The sequence below is a fragment of the Bos indicus x Bos taurus genome, chromosome 5 (genome assembly GCF_003369695.1).
Source record: "Bos indicus x Bos taurus breed Angus x Brahman F1 hybrid chromosome 5, Bos_hybrid_MaternalHap_v2.0, whole genome shotgun sequence".
NCBI classification, from domain to species: domain Eukaryota; kingdom Metazoa; phylum Chordata; class Mammalia; order Artiodactyla; family Bovidae; genus Bos; species Bos indicus x Bos taurus.
This window is the reverse complement of record NC_040080.1, coordinates 26,857,210-26,874,216: the sequence shown is the minus strand read 5'-3', so window position 1 is coordinate 26,874,216 and position 17,007 is coordinate 26,857,210. Positions and strand designations below refer to the sequence as shown.

Here is a 17,007-nt window from a genome sequence, read left to right as displayed (position 1 = left end):
TACTTTTATCAAGAGCCCAGATTTTGCTAGCAAAGTCTTTAACAAGCATCTACAGTTTCTACCCTCAAGGCGCTTATGTTCTTTAAGAGACAACTAACAAAAACACAAGCATAAACATTTATTACACATTTTGCCAGACACTTAGAAGCTGTTCTCACAACTCTTTTTGACAATTGTCATTATCCTGGTAAGAGGAGATAGTTATAAACTTGAAAATGAATATGTATGCCTTAAGCAAAGACCTATCTTTGGAGTATATAGAAAGTAATAAGAAGAGAAACTTCAGCACATTTGTACATAATCCTTAAATTCAGTAAAATGAAAGGCTAAGATATTTTAAAGTACACTTTTATAACTAAAACGAGTTTTCTCCGTAGCACCTTTGAATTCATTAGTTTAGAACTGCTTTTAATTTGGTCTTTCCCATGAGAGCCATTATATTTTTCTCCTGTCAGCCTGATGCTGGAGAAAAAAGAAAACTGGCAGACGTGGTGTTTTTCATCTAGTTTGCTTCCTAGTTAAAAAGTGCATTAACTTGTATGCATGGAATATTATTCATAATAACTTCACCACCATTAACAACTTTAAAGAAATTTGGTTTAAATATTGCCAGTGCGAATGGATAAAATATTTTATTTCCTGCCATTATTAAACTATAGAGACATTTTATTTTGTACTGTTTTTTTAGGTCATTACAATAACTATTGTCAGGAATACAGCAAATAGGTTTGTGGGTTTTTTTTAATAAATATCTTTTTTCCCAGACAATTCCAGTAGCTCTTACAGTATATTTCAAGTCCTGGTCTAGCTATTTATAGTTTACAGCCTCATTTACTTTAATATGCTACCTGAATAACATAATCATAGCTATAACCATGGTATAGGGCCACAGGGTGCATGCAACGCTAATGTTTTTTGACTATTTAAGGGCTTGTTCGTAAACGTTCCTTAATAATAATGGCAAAGCTTTTAGTAACTAGGTATCAGAAAATAGTGAGTCATTCAAATGGGTTTCTTTTCCAACGAAAATATTTAATAGGAGGCATTGAGATCAAAGTTATATTGCTTTTATATTTTATATTCTAACAAGTAGAAGGTTTTTGCTGTGAATTCACCCCTGTTAACTTCTGTTCGGTGCAGTTCTGTAAGCTTCCTAATGTATTTGTCTTTTCCTTTTCTTCTCAAACAAGATGTGATTTTCATGAAGAAAGGTCAACTGAGTATGTATCACTGAAGAATATTTATGTATACACGTAGGACTTATGTATTGATAGTTTTACAAGGTATTATTAGCATCTTTTCTGGTCACCAAATCAGATTTCCCTGGAAGAGTCTGAAAAAAAAATGTTTATTGTTCTAGGCTCTTCGGAGTAACAGGAAACTGTGCTGCTTGTAGTAAGCTCATCCCTGCCTTTGAGATGGTGATGCGCGCTAAGGACAATGTTTACCACCTCGACTGCTTTGCATGTCAGCTTTGTAATCAGAGGTAAGCACAGTTCATTCTGGCTTCTAAAAAAATGGTAAATCTCCCTTTGCTGGCTATGTGTTTAATGGTGGGAATTATTTTAGTACCCTTTACTTAAAGCAACTTATCTCAGCATTTCTGTTTTCTGCAACAACTCATTCAAGGCCAGAAACACATCACTGAGAAGGAGAAAGGTTTCATTATCCTTCTGTCCCTCAAAGAACTGCATCATAGAACAGGATATGATAGGAGATGAAAACTTAAGTGTATGAAAACTTTATAGAAAACTTTCTCTTCTTATTCATTCTTTTCTCTTGTTTTTCTTTTAAAAAGTAAATTTAAAATATCTTTACTACTTGAGCAAACAAATTTTCAAAGGAAAACATACAGAAATTTGTGGCAAGCAGTGTGTATTCATCTTATTTTCCTTGTATACAGTTGCTCTATCTCTTGATTTCTTATCTTGAATTTTAAACTTGTTGTATATGTACTTTTAAAGTTGCTTCAAAGCTCTTTGGGAACTAGGTTGATATAGTTATCAGTATCAGAGAAGCAGCATTGAAGGATGGAAAGAATGTTACAGAGGGGATCTAGAAACCTAAATTCCAGTCTGGACTCTCCCTAGCAAGGTATATGAGCATAAACCAACCATTTTAGTCTTCTGGACCCCAGTTTTTTCCTTTATAACAAAATAGAGTTAGATTTGTCCATTTCAGAGAACTCTTTCATCTCAAAGTGTTATGATTTCATTCCATTTTTTCTAAAGTGAAAAGTATAACTTTTATTTCTAGTCGGAGCTATATACTATGATACCTGTTTTATGTGATAAATGCAGAGGATACTAGAATATTAAAAGATACATCATCAAAATACATTTCAAAAATTACTGTGCTTGATGGAGTTTAATGAAAATAAATTCAGCACGTGGGTGAAAAAAACCTGAATGTAATATTCAGTTAGTTTTGTCCAGTTCTCAGTTACTGTAATTGGCCTTGTTTCAATGCAGTATCTTCTTATGAGGTGCTGTAGAATAGTGGAAAGAACAAGTGTTTACAGTAATAACTGGATTCAAATTTCAACCCCACCATGTACTGGCTGTTCAGGCTTGAGTTTGTTTCTTAATTTCTCTGAGTTTGGTTTGTGCATCCTTAAAATGCAGACAATAACGCCTATCCTGCAGATTTTAAAAATTAAATGAAAAAAACTTACAAATACGAGGAATATAATAGGTTCTCAAAAATTAGTTTTTACCTTGATATCTATGATTTATTTTTAACCATATAATATTTCACTAACTTGGTTTTTACACAAGATATCTCTTGCTAAATGTAGATGTTCAGAATGTTGCCCGATATACTTCACCATGTATAATTGACCCAGGAAATAATTCAAGAAGTTACCCTGCAGCATCTTGATTCTTCCCAGTAGATGTTTGGAATCATAGCAGGTTGATTCAGTCTATAGTGACATTTAGCCAAAAATAAATTGGCATATGTACATATTTTTATTATAAAGATAGGAATACAAAAATACAAATACCCGCACATCCTTACAGATTCATTACCTTGCATATGTATGTCTTAAAGGTGTATTAATACTAAATTTAGAATTTTTTTGTTTACTTATCAAATTGATCCACTAAACATTTACTAACAATAGAGGTATCTTTCTATAGCTCTAATATTTACTGCTTTTCTACTTATAGAATGTTATAGATTAATAATGGAAAATTTAGAAAATAAAGATGTAAAATAACATTGTCCCATGTCTCACTACTCTGAAAGAAATTATTTCAATGTTTGGTGTGTAGCCTGTCATACATTTTTCTATGTACATATGACAAGTGATACATAACATATGCTTTATATTATACCCACACTTAAACATCTTAAAGGAAAGTAGCAAGGAAGAATCCTAATATTTGATACTTGTACTTTTTCATTAATATAGTGAGCCTTTTTACCTGCCTTTAAAAATTATTTTATGATAGTTTAACTTTCTTGTGTTCAGCTTTATGGATAGAGCCTCATATATTGTTAAATCAGTCTTTTATCATCAGATGTGTAGGTTTTATCTTCTGGTTTTTGTATTATCAGTATCATCAATTTAATATGGACTTTATAAACAAATACTCAAATCTGTGTCAAGCTAAATTCGCAAGCACATGGTTAATCAGACAAAGCATATAACAGTTTAAGGTTTATGTTATATAGTGCCAAAATGCTCTCCAGAAAAATTATACCAATTATCCTTACTCCAGAAATGAAAAAATAATGCATTCCTTTATAGAAGTTCTAAAACTGGGAATTATTATTTTTAAAGATATCCTTGTCACCTTGAGGGTGAAAGATGACATCTTATTATCATTTTTAATTAGCATTTATTTGATTACTAGTGGCCCTTTGATATTTTTTCTATTAAGAAACTGCCTGTTTATTCCTTTCATCCATTTTTCTATTAAGGCAGACTTACCTATTTTATCCATGTTCTACACAGAAAATTAAAACATCATTCAAATGCTAAGCCCAGCCTAAATTCTATTATGATGCAAAGTAATTGTAGGTTGTTAATGCTATTTACAAATCGTATATCAATTTTATTTCACCATTGAAATAAAAAGTTGCATTCACAATTAAGTTTGTCTTCTCAGTGGAACTCAGTCAAGTAAGACAAATACTCCTAAATTTTGACTCTAAAACTGTTCACCTTCTTATTGCTGCAAAATACTGTTCTAGTATCATTATTAAAGTACCTAATATATTTCTGTGTGCGCTTCATTTATTACATGCCATAATGGGACTGCATATCTTTAGTGCTGGCTATGCACAATTAGCACTTAGTTATTGTCTTGTCACTTCCATCCCTACAAGACAAACTCCTTTAATGCAAGAAGTCAGCTAATCTTCATCAGTCAAGCAAAGCAGACGAATTGTGTTACTCTGAATCCAGAAGGTTTTCAGTACAGGAGACTCTCCTTTTACATTGATGTTTGCTTGGGGAAATCTCCCCAGTAAAGCCATTCACCACAGGAGCCTGTACTCATAGTAGCCGAATCATTGTCCCAGTACTACACCTTTTCAAGGGACACACAAAACCAATGGGTAATTTATAGGCACTTTCCCTTAAGCAGACTTTCTGGATGCTGAAATTGTGATATTATAAATGCTTATGAGTATTATTTAGCAGTGGGAGTCCCTGCTGGCTCAGTGGTAAAGAATCTGCTGGCCAATGCAGGAGACATGGGTTCGATCCCTGGGTTGGGAAGATCCCCTCGAGAAGGAATTAGCAGCCCACTCCAATATTCTTGCCTGGAGAATCCCATGGACAGAGGAGCCTGGTGGGCTACAGTCTATGGGGTCACAGAAGAGTTGGACACAACTCAGAGATGGAACAACAATAAGAACAATAATTTAGCAAGCCATTTCATCTTAACTTTTAAATCAAAGTATCAGTAAGATATAAAGCATTGCTGAATGTCTAAAAAAGATAGTAAAAGGACTTCCCTGGTGGTCAAGTGGTTACAACTCTGCACTTCCCCTGCAGAGGGTGTGGGTTCCATCTGTGGTCGGGGAGCTAAAATAGCACATGCTGCATGGCCAAATATAAATAAATAAATGACATTTTTGAATAAGGTAGTAGTAACAGTGAACTTTCAGGATTGGTGGTCTTCTCTGTCCTTCAAGTAAAAGGGTATGGCTAAAAATGGGCTTTTTAGCTCTTTTTCCCCTGGGGCTCAGATGGTAAAGAATCCACCTGCAATACAGGTGACCCATATTCAATCCCTGGGTTGGGAAGATCCCCTGGAAAAGGAATGGCTACCCACTCCAACATTCTTGCCTGGAGAATCCCATGGACAGAGGAGCCTGGAGGGCTACAGTCCATGGGGTTGCAATGAGTCGGACACAACTGAGTGACCAACACTTCTTCACTTCATGGCTAAAAATGTGTGAATCTGAATTTTAAAATATCTCAAAATATATCTATTTTGAAAGGACCAGAAGAAGATTATTTTGAGCACCTTGTATGATAACTGTAATCTTATTCAGAATTGGGAAATTCTGGTTAATTTCTTAAAGATGAGTAACCCCCCCCCCACCCCTGGAACATTCTAGAAAGCTAAGTGATGGTTTTATAAGAGATGAGAAAAAAGTGCTCGTTTGTAATGAAATGGCCTCAAATATATATAACTGTGTGACATTTGAAAAAAAAAAAGAAAGCACTGTGCTAGGCTCTGTGGAAACAGAGGTGAATAAATTCTAGTTTCTGTCTTAGAGGTGTTCAGAACTATAGAACAGACTGGAGATCAAAGAATCACAGAAGAGAAGAGTGTAAATATCTGTTTACTAAATATACAAAGCAGATCAATACTGAGGGAAGAGAGGTCTGTCCCTTATGTCCTTCTTTTGAAAGCATCAAAGGGTTGATGTGCTGGATTTTAAAGGATTCTCTAAGACTGCTTAGGGTATAGGAAGTGTGTCTGGGGAGGTGACACAGCCTTGGTGCAGTGAGGAAAGGGTTTTGCAGATAGATGGAGCAGAGGCAGGACATGGAGGTGTGAACCCATGGAATGTGTTCTGGAAATGAACAGAGGCTCAGAGATGGGTAGTTGTGGAGTAGTTTGGTGAGGATATGGAGGAGTAGGGAACAGAGAGAGGAAATTGTGAAGGTAAGAAGTCAGTGAACTAAAGTCAACATGAATCCAAATTTAAATTATTCATCAAAAAGAGCTCTGTTATTTGAAGTATTCAGTTCTAGAGTAAGTCTGTCTTTACCAACGTTTATGGAACACCCACTTCAAGTGGTAGTATAGTTTATGGTGGTATTTCAAAGGGTTCAAACAAAATTTAACTCATGGTCATTTACCTCAGCACTACCACTCTGAGTGGGAAATCTGTTACACATTCATGAGAGAATTTGAAATGCCACAGTAAATGATACACCAAAAAGTAAGTGCTTTGGAAAAGATCAGAATGAGTTGATGGGGTCAGGGAATACTTACCGAAGGAACGGAAACTAAAAAGTCTTTATTCATTTATTGAAGTATGTGCGTGCTAAGTCATATAGTTTCTGTGTAATAGTATGTAAGTTACAGGTGTACAATATAGTGTGTGATCAGTTGCTTCAATTGTGTCTGATTCTTTTTGTGACTCCATGGCCTGTAGCCTGCCAGGCTTATCTGTCCACGGTGTATTCCAAGCAAGAATACTAGAATGGGTTGTCATGCCCTTCTCCAGGGGATCCTCCCGACCCAGGGATTGAATTGTGTCTCCTGCATTGGCACACGGGTTCTTTATTATGGAGTCGCCGAGGAAGCTCCAATATCGTGATCCACAATTTTAAAGGTCATACTCCATTTAAAATTATTATAAAATATTGTCTATGTTCCTCATGTTGTAAAGTATATCCTAGTAGCTTATTTTATACCTAATAGTTTGTACCTCTTACTCACCTATTCCCATATTTCCCCCCAAAAAAAGAATTTCTAGTAAGTAGGTAGAAAAAAAGGAGAAATATCCCTGAGTAGGGAACAGCTAAGCAAAGAGGAGAAGACTGTCAGTAGCAAATAATAATGATAGCAAATTCTCATACAGTGCTGATCAGACATTGTTTTGTTTTACATGTGCTAGCTCATTTAGTCGGAGAAGGCAATGGCACCGCATTCCAGTACTCTTGCCTGGAAAATCCCAAGGGCGGAGGAGCCTGGTGGGCTGCAGTCCATGGGGTCGCTAAGAGTGGGACACGACTGAATTGACATAGCAGCAGCAGCAGCAGCAGCTCATTTAGTACTCAAAATAACCCAGAAGTAGTCACTATGATTAGCCTCATTTAACAGATGAGGAAATGAAATTATAGAGCATTTAAATAACTTGCCCAAGATTGCACAGATAGAAAAAGGTAGATTCAAAATTTGAACCAAGAAAGTCTGGTTTTTAGTCTCTGGACTCAGATCCAGTATGAGGACCCTGGTCTGTTTCAAGGTGGGTATTTTCTTTGCTGACTGTACTGGTGGTTTAGTCACTAAGTTGCATCTGACTCTTGCGACCCCATGGACTGCAGCCTGCCAGGCTCCTCTGTCCATGGGTGAAAGTCGCTCAGTCATGTCCGACTCTTTGCGACCCCATGGACTATACAGTCCATGAAATTCTCCAGGCCAGAATACTGGAGTGGGTAGTCTTTCCCTTTTCCAAGGGATCTTCCAAAGCCAGGAATTGAACCCAGGTCTCCCACATTGCAGGCGGATTCTTTACCATCTGAGCTACAAGGGAAGCTCCTGTCTAGGGGTAAGTGGATATAAATGTGAGTAGATAGAGTGGAGTTAAGTGAGGTAGATATTAAATAATTTATAGCAGGATTTGGGATACGGGTAGTGTAGTTTGGTACAGAGAAGATTGTTTCTGTGTGATGACAACTATGCTGTCATTGGGAAAAGACAGTAAATTTGTTCACAAGTGTACAATGAGTGTATAACTTCCACTTCTTACTGAAGTACAGTATCAAAATCTCCACTTTTAGTAGCAGGGGTATGCTAAATAGGACAGTAGAAACATTGTAGATATGGACTAGATTCCCTTTCTTTCCAAAGTGCTGTGGAAATGGAAATTAATTATAATTGACAGTCACTCATCTTAGGGAAGTAAGATGACTAGGTTAACATTTTCATTCTCAGAAAGGATGTCACAAATGAAGGCTTCCTTGCAGAGGCATTTGATAACCTGTTCAAAACCACTCTAAGCCCCACATTTTATAGGGATAATTTCTTAATTATACTTATTGTCTGTACTTTTCTAGTATCTAAGACCATATGAATTTAACTATAGTTACTCCAAAATACCAGGTAATTAATTCTATGATTAATTCTTAAACATTAAGATTAGACGGTTTAATAAACTGATTGGACATTTTTTTATTCCTTAACATATTTTTTAATGATGCTGGAATTAATTGAACTGACTGTATCACAAGCAGTTAGGGTTAGATTATAAAAAAGAATATGTTTATTTTCAAGAATTTTAGCCTGACCTGTTAATATACATACATTCAACATCCTCTGGCCATCACTATTTTTATAATGTTTTTCTGCAAATGCTAAATCGCATTAGGATCTGGTTATAGAACACTGGAAATTAGCCTTTCTTACAAAATCACAGTTGTAGATCATTTTGTTAGATGTCTGATAGCTGCTGTGTTGCTGTTTCTCTAATTTTGTCATGTTTGTGTATAGAACATTTTAAAGGAGGATATTAGCTCTTGTTGCAAAGCAATCATAATCAGCTCTTAACCAAAGCTTTCAAGGCTGTTTTAAGTTTTATGTGTGTGACATTCCTCACCTGTGTTCTGTTTCATTTTGACCTTTAAGTATAAATTGATACACACATAAAATGTACTTTATCCAGTTGACAACATATTAGTAACAACATATTTCAGGAAGGAATGTTTTAGATGAATTCCATTTATATCTCACTGAATGATAGGCACTCTTTTTTAAAGATTATTTAAAGATTGGCAACCACAAGTCCATACTTTATTATTCTGTTTCTGTTTTGTAGATGTTTATTGTGTCATAGTTGAGATTCCACGTGTAAGTGATATCATATGATATTTGTCTTTCTTTGCCTGACTTAAGTCACTTAGTATGATAATCTCTAGGTCACTCCATGTTGATGCAAATGGCATTATGTCATTCTTCTTTATGGCTGAGTAGCATTCCAGAGAGAGAGAGAGAGAGAGAGAGAGTGTGTGTGTGTGTGTACACGTACCATATCTTCTTTATCCATTCCTCTGTTGATGGACATTGAAGTGTTTCCATATCTTGGCTATTGTGAATAATAAAAACTTGAATCTTGAATCTAAAGAGATCAGGGTGCTTTTCATTCCTCTACCATACACGTTCTAGCTATGGAACATTGAGCAGGTTTTAAAAATTCTGGAGAAGGCATTAGGTTTTTCATCTGAAAAGGACAATGTTAATATTTTATCAGTTGGATTTAAGGAATAAATGCAATGACTATATCTATATACATGTCCAGCCTTAGTACATGGTAAGTACTTTACAAGAGGTGTCTATTTTAATTACCTACATTCCAAACATTGAGAGAAGGCTTTGCATACTGTATTTCTCTACTCTTTACTATCAACTTACAAAAGTTACTGATGTTGAAAACAAAAATCCTGAAGTTTCATTTTTAAAATCGTGAGTAGAAGACTGGGATTTGAACTCAATCCATTGCAAATGTCTCTCTGCCTTTAATATACTTCTTATTGTACCATTTCTACTGAGCTGGTGATGGACAGGGAGGCCTGGCATGCTGCTGTCCACAGGGTCGCAAAGAGCTGGACACGACTGAGCAGCTGAACTGAACAGAACCATTCATTGATGTAACTGTTTCACCTTACCCACAGAGAAATGACTCAGAGAAAGTATGAAATACATCCTATATCTTGCATTGGGTAGGTGAGAACCACAGCACTCAGTACCAAATCCCCAGGCTCTCGGTTCAGTGCTTTTGTTGATATAATTACTCTGACTTTATTAATCTACAAATAAAATTACCTACATTTCAAGGCCCCTGAAGGTAAGAATGGCATGACACAACATGGCAAAATAAAATATTTTAAAAATGACATTTTTATTTGACAGCAATAGAATTTGGAGACTTATTTTAAAAATTAAAGCATAATTTTAGACAGTACAGAGTTGAAAAAGTATTTCTAGTTTAGTTGGTTTTTAGGAAAAGATAATATTCAATAACATCAGCTGGAACACAAGAATATTTTATTAAAATTATTTTTGATGTGATAGTTTATTAATTAGTTAATTCAAATTAATTTCATCATTAATATAAAGTGAAAAATTTGAACAGTAATTAAATGTATTCTGCATGTTATTTTATATAATCTCACATAAAAGAAAAGTATCTAATTTGGCTATTTAGGCCTGCCCAACAAAAGAAATATTTCCTTTTATTCAACATAGCCTAATGATCAGGATAATCTACAAAAACTGGTTTATCCAAACACCACTTTTTAAGCACAATATTTCATGTTTATAGTTTGCAACTAATAAAAAGAAGATATACTTGAAGTCCAGACTTGAATGTCCATTGTATCCAATAGCCTTGACCACAAACAACTGCAGGATTTCAAGATCAGGGCATAGTCTGTACTTTCAATCAGCATCATCAGCAGGCAGTAATCCTGGGGAAAAAAAAGTAAATTCCACAAATAAACAGACCAATCTTCCTTTAAGAGGAAAGCTAATTCTTTTCAATCTACTTTTTTTATTACACTATTTTCCCCTCTATCTACTTAGCTAGAATAAGGATAAATTTCCAAAGCTACCCAGTTGGAAAATAAATAGGTTCACTGTTTGTCTAGCATTCCAATCTTTGCAAATGTAAATCGGCCCAACTGCTCCTCATTTAAACCTTCAACTTCACAAAACATTAAAGTGTGGCTTTCACGACACAATTTAATCTATCCACTAAGATTTCTGCCTGAACATCATTTGAAATTGACTATCTGATAAAGAGAGACCACTATCAAAGGTCAGTGAGGTCAACTTGTACAATTACAAGTAGTTTTACTGGGTCAACTCTACCAGACACTGCTGTTTGAAGGTTAAATTGTTACAATTAAAAATATATACAGATCGCCTTAGAGTTACTTTATTGTTAAATGTACCGGAAACAGCACGGGCATTTATTTCTGACCTTAATTGTGTCCAAAGTGTCACCACTGGGAAATTATACAAAAAGAGCACTTATTAAAAACATTATGATCTTGCACATTAAACAATGCTTTATAGAATAAAATTTATAATTAACTACTAGAGACTAGTTTATTTATCACATCAGTATTAAGTTCATCAGGTTACTCCTTTAGGTCTAATTGGAAGTGCTCTAAGAAGTCCACTTACTATTTCATAGTTAGTGAACTTGCCACAAACAAAGCACCATGGCCCAGCATCTAAGTCTGATGCTAAAACAGCTTTCAGTTCAGAACAATCACTTCCAAATTACCAGAATTTAATCACATTTTAATAACAGGAAATAAAAGGAAGCTTTAAATGAGAAGCTCTAAAATTGGCTATTCCCTAATCATTTGATTCATTTTAATGTTTTTACTTTTTTTTAATAAGGTGGATAAATGGGCAGTGATGAAAGCTTCCATAATCACTGCCATGAAATATTATCATTCTTTCTTTTATGTGTGTGTTAGTTGCCTAGTCATGTCCGACTCTTTGCGACCCCGTATGCTGTAGCCCACCAGGCTCCTCTGTCTGTGGGATTCTCCAGGTAAGAATACTGGAGTGGGTAGCCATTCTCTTCTCCAGGGTATCTTCCTGATCCAGGGATCAAACCCAGGTCTCCTGTAAATGAGTGTAAATACACGTTAGTTCTTTTTTTTCTTTCCAATATATGAAAAAAATATGACCTTTGCTGCTCAAGGTGTTTTCCTCAATGTTCTTATGATTTTTATGTATAAAAGTAGGATCTTAAATTTTGTGTGCAGTGTTTTATTAAATGACCTGGATGGTTTAATTTTGACAATAAAGGCAACTTTCTAAGCCAAACTTTCAGACTCAGGGAATTACCATATGAAATGATGATTAGGAAAAGAAATCTTCAAAATTAGAGATCTGAATGAAGTCATCTTAACCATTTTATTTTTATAAATATTTTCAGATTTTGTGTTGGAGATAAATTTTTCCTAAAGAATAACATGATCCTTTGCCAGACGGACTACGAGGAAGGTTTAATGAAAGAAGGTTATGCACCCCAGGTTCGCTGATCTATCAACATCACCCCATTAAGAATACAAAGCACTACATTCTTTTATCTTTTTTTTGCTCCACGTGTATATACGAATTGACACGGGAACCAACTGAATAGCGTAGATATAGGAAAGCAGGATGGTTATGGAATAAAAGGCGGACTGCATCTGTATGTAGTGAAATTGCCCCAGTTCAGAGTTGAATGTTTATTATTAAAGAAAAAAGTAATGTACATATTGCTGGATTTTTTTGCTTGCTATTCGTTTTTTTGTGTCACTTGGCATGAGATGTTTATTTTGGACTATTGTATATAATGTATTGTAATATTTGAAGCACAAATGTAATACAGTTTTATTGTGTTACCATTTGTGTTCTGTTTGCTTCTTTGTATTGTTGCATTTAGTACAATCAGTGTTTAAACTTACTGTATATTTATGCTTTCTGTATCTACCAGCTATTTTAAATGAGCTGTAACTTTCTAGTAAAGAACTGAAGATCAAATCTCACTAATGATACGTATAGATTAAACACGTCTATCATCATTAAAAATACAGAAAAAGAAAGACACACAAAGCATTTTAGCAACATCCACTATTATTGCCGCTATGATTTAGAGTCTTTATCAGTGTTCTCATTTATAACCCCCTATTTTCAGGGGGTTAAAGATCAGCTTTAAAATAATGCATAAGAATTTCATCTTAAAGCACTTTCATTTTTTACCAACGTGAAAAGTGCCATTTTTAGAATAACTTTAAAGCTTAACAGTTTTCCTTTTAATATCCTTTTTTGTGCTCTTTACCTAGTCAATGGCTTTGTTTTGTTTCCTTCAGCGCCATTCACCCCTATGTGAACTAGTGCCTTTGGGTATCATTTAAAAATTTTCCAAAGGGTTACTTTTAAAAAGTGTTACTGCAATTATGAGATAATCTTAAAATGATAAATTTCTTGTGCAAATTTTGCCCAGACCTCTCCATAAGAGCTAAGGGTATAATAACATTATGGCTTGAAACATTTCTGGCACTAAAAGGTTTTGAGTGTGAATCTACTGAAATCATGATAATGCACACTGAAGCTATGATGATATTTGAGGATTGAAGTCACTTTTGATCAGAGCAACATAGTGCTCACAGAATCTTCTAGAAGAAGAGAAACAAAGGGATTGATAAAAAGCTGAGAACTGGTGATTATATATTTTTCTGTATTTACCTGCCACTTATTTTAATGTTCCAAAGTGAACACTTTCAAAGTTTGATGTGTCTTACTCTTCATTGCTTTCTCTAAGTAATTACCATTCAGAATTGATCACACTTAGGCTGAAATCTGTCATTCCATTTTTTAAAGGTGAAAAATTATTCCCTTACCTACATGATAGCTGATAAAGAAGAACGCTTTCTAGAAAGAAAAATTATGGAGACTGATTATTTAAATTACAATTAAGGAAATAAAGATGAGACTGTGTTCCCTTCTTCTGGGTTGTTCACACTTTGCTTCTTTGCTTCTGCTCCCTGTATTCAAACTATTCAACAGACCTAATTCCACAACAGGCACAATGAAGCATATTTTACTAGAGCAAATTTTAGTTCTGTGGGCTTTCTCTTTTTTTATATATATATTGATCACTTGTATAGGAAACAATATTTCCCAGTGTTAGTTGCATCCCTGCTTTGTCCTGCCGAATATGCACTGCAGATGAAAATTAAATGTGATACCTGAATTCTTGATTTGGGGCCAAAATATTAAACTGAAAATAACTCTGGTGTGGATTTGAGTTGTTTTAAAACAAAGCTTTACTACGAACATGCGTGTGGATCTGGATATTGCCTCTCATTTTTAGGAAGATGGTTATGTGAAAAGTGAACGGTATGTATTTTTACAAAGGATTCATGGTTAAGAGTGTTCAAGTCATGTGTCTTCCAAATTTGAGATATACCCCAGAGATATTTCAAGAATAGCAGTATGCGGTCCACAAAATTATTATTTCAGCCTTAGAAACTTACATTTGTTTCATGGAAAGACTTGCATAGCCAAAACCAAAAAAACAAAACTGAACAAATGGGAGGAAGGTGGGGGAAATATGTGACAAGTGGTTTTACTAAAGCAGCCCTCCTAGTCCCCATTAAGAGTTGTTTGAAATTCATGTGAATGTAAAATTCGAATTGTCAGTATCTTTTTGCAAATGATCTTTTTTATATTTAAATGATTTTGCATATGTTTATCAATATGTCAAAATACTTGTAAATTGGGAACAAACTTCTCTCAGCTTCTTGACACTGTTCCTTTATTCCTGCCACCCAAAGACCAAACAAGGTTTTTACTGCCTTTTCTTTTGCTTAATCCTTTGGGAATTCATTCTTATGCTTTTTCTATAAACAAAATGACTCACCTGGATTAAAGATTAAGGCCTTAATCTCTTTAGATTATCTTTAATCTCCATAAGATGTGGAACAAGATAGAAATAGGCCATCTGACAGCTAATTGCCTGAAAATAGTAGCATTTTTGACCTGAAGTACTAAGCTTATTGTCTTGACTCCTCAGAGTCCCTGAACTGTTGTCAACTTTCCTCTTTGTGTTGTGTAACCCTGACGTCATTTAGCTTATTGTCTGAAGGCTCCAGTAAGACACCTCCGATGGAGTTTGGTTTCCTCAAGCAGCGGAAGCTGCCTACCTGCATCTCGTGTAGGCTGACTGTGATGAAGGACCAAGCTCCTCCACCCACCAGAGTGCTGGCTGAGTTGAAAAGCTGACCTGTGTTTGTAATTTCACTTCCATCTTGCTTAATAAATATCTGCTGGCTTCTTTCATTCACTTTTTTATATTTGGATTTTTTTTTTTAATAAAAGGGGCATCACACTATTTGATTGCACTTAATTGGCAAAAGTCTAAGATGACATCTAGAAAGCATAGTATGCAAAAGGAATAAAAATGTATAAGGACATTTACTTTCAAAAGGTATTAATAGATCAGAAGCAGAAAAAAGTACCCCAAATGCTTTCTCCAAATGTCATATGCAGGATCTCCAATCCAGGTAGTTTATTGCTATTTACTTCTGTGCGGAAAATAAAACTGTCAAAATGAAGGTAGCAATTGGTGGGTATAAATTTGTACGTTTATACAAATTTTAAGTGATCTTTCTGAAAGCAACCATGTTGCTCTTGTCAGACTAAATTTCAGATTTTCTCGCTCCTGCATAATGAATTAAAACACAGAACTCAACTAAATCCTACCTCTTCAAGGAAGAAATGTTTTACCTTCTCTGAACCAAGGTGCTGAAAATTACATCTGTAGTCAAACACACCATTCACAAGTGGTTTCCTTTTAACTGTCACTTGAGGCAAACCACTCTCTGACTAGCCACTTAAACAATTTCATAAAATGATACAGGCCAAACATATTTAGTGTTAACTTAACTATGTTAGGAAAACAATCTGCATGTTTATTGTAATAGACCATTAACGCTGAATACAGTTTTAGCAAAAGCCCTTTGATTATTACTTTTTCTTTAAAAATGCCATTACAGATACTTCCTAAATGTGATTTTAATGCAAGGCAAGGTAAATGGGAGCAAAGCTTTAATACAGCCATTTTTTCACGTGACATTAATTGAGTACCTACTATGCGACATGTCTTGCCCTGGGTCCTCAACCTCCTGAGGGTTGCCTTAGGATACTTCCTACGTTCCACCACCTTAGGGAGTGTTAGCACTGATTTGTCCTTATCTCAAACCTAGGAGCAATGAGCACACAAAAGCACATACCATCTTCTACCTATTCAGCATGTCATTGATACGAAAGCCCCAGAAAATATCTCAAGTAATCAATGTGTTCAGAGAATTATTTCACACAAATTACTCATTAACTCAATAGCACATAATAAAAAAGAACATCAATTAATTAATGAGTCACCCTCAGATCACTATGATGACAATAGCGCTCTGTTGAAACAGCCATTATAAATGGAGCTGCCTCCATTCATTGTTTGCAATTGGCCTATTATTTGACTGAAACTAGGGTCATATTTAACACATGCCTGTAGGTAATTGTGTGATTAGTATCATAAATGAAGAATTCTGAAAGTCTACTACAAATAAAACAATATACATCATTGAAAAAAAAATCAAGAAAAATCTCATTTTTTGCTTGTAGCTTCTTTTGAAGCCAAGTTACTGGAAGAGTATCATTACCTTTCTAAACAGTATATTTTTATATTTACAATCAAGTTGTAAAACTTTCATGTTGAACACTGTGGATTAGCTGCTAAAACATAAGTACAGTTTTACAGTGTTTTAGGATGCACATAATGTCAGAAAACTCACAACCACTAAAATATGCATGACCAGTTTTGAAACATTCAGCAACCCCCCTCCCCCAAAAAAGGACATTTTTGCCTTTGGGGACCCAGGCTGGGTAGGGTGTGTGGAGACTGGCAGTAATAGGGAACAAGATTAAAAGAAAAGCCAAATATTACAAAGTCACCAACTAAAGTTTTCCAACTATCAGAGTAAATGCCATTTCACTAAGCTTATAGAATAATTATAACAGTTCCCTTAGGTAAGAAAGAAACATCTGTTGGCAACACATAGCAGGTGTTAACAATTACACATACTGAAATTTTTAAAAATGTTGTTAATTAAAAGAATTCTGTTTCCTGAAAAGGAAATTCAAAGATATTCCTGTTCGGAGCATGCCAATCAACATAATGCTCTACACTGTAAAGCGCAAGTCCTCTTGGATCAGCTAGGTTTCGTGTTTAGTTCAGATCATTGCAATC

At 35.0% G+C, this 17,007-nt stretch overlaps 1 protein-coding gene across 6 annotated transcripts in view; it reads left to right on the top strand.

The window, feature by feature from the left end:
* LMO3 (LIM domain only 3) overlaps positions 1-15,045 on the top strand; it is a 65,696-nt gene extending 50,651 nt beyond the window's left edge. For all 6 annotated transcript variants that reach the window (XM_027541444.1, XM_027541442.1, XM_027541443.1 and 3 more), the window contains 2 exons: positions 1,361-1,486; positions 12,151-15,045. In XM_027541444.1, the coding sequence (XP_027397245.1) occupies positions 1,361-1,486; positions 12,151-12,256 (232 nt within the window). In that variant the 3' untranslated portion in view covers positions 12,257-15,045. The remainder of the gene's footprint in view (positions 1-1,360; positions 1,487-12,150) is intronic.
* Positions 15,046-17,007: the final 1,962 nt, after the last annotated feature.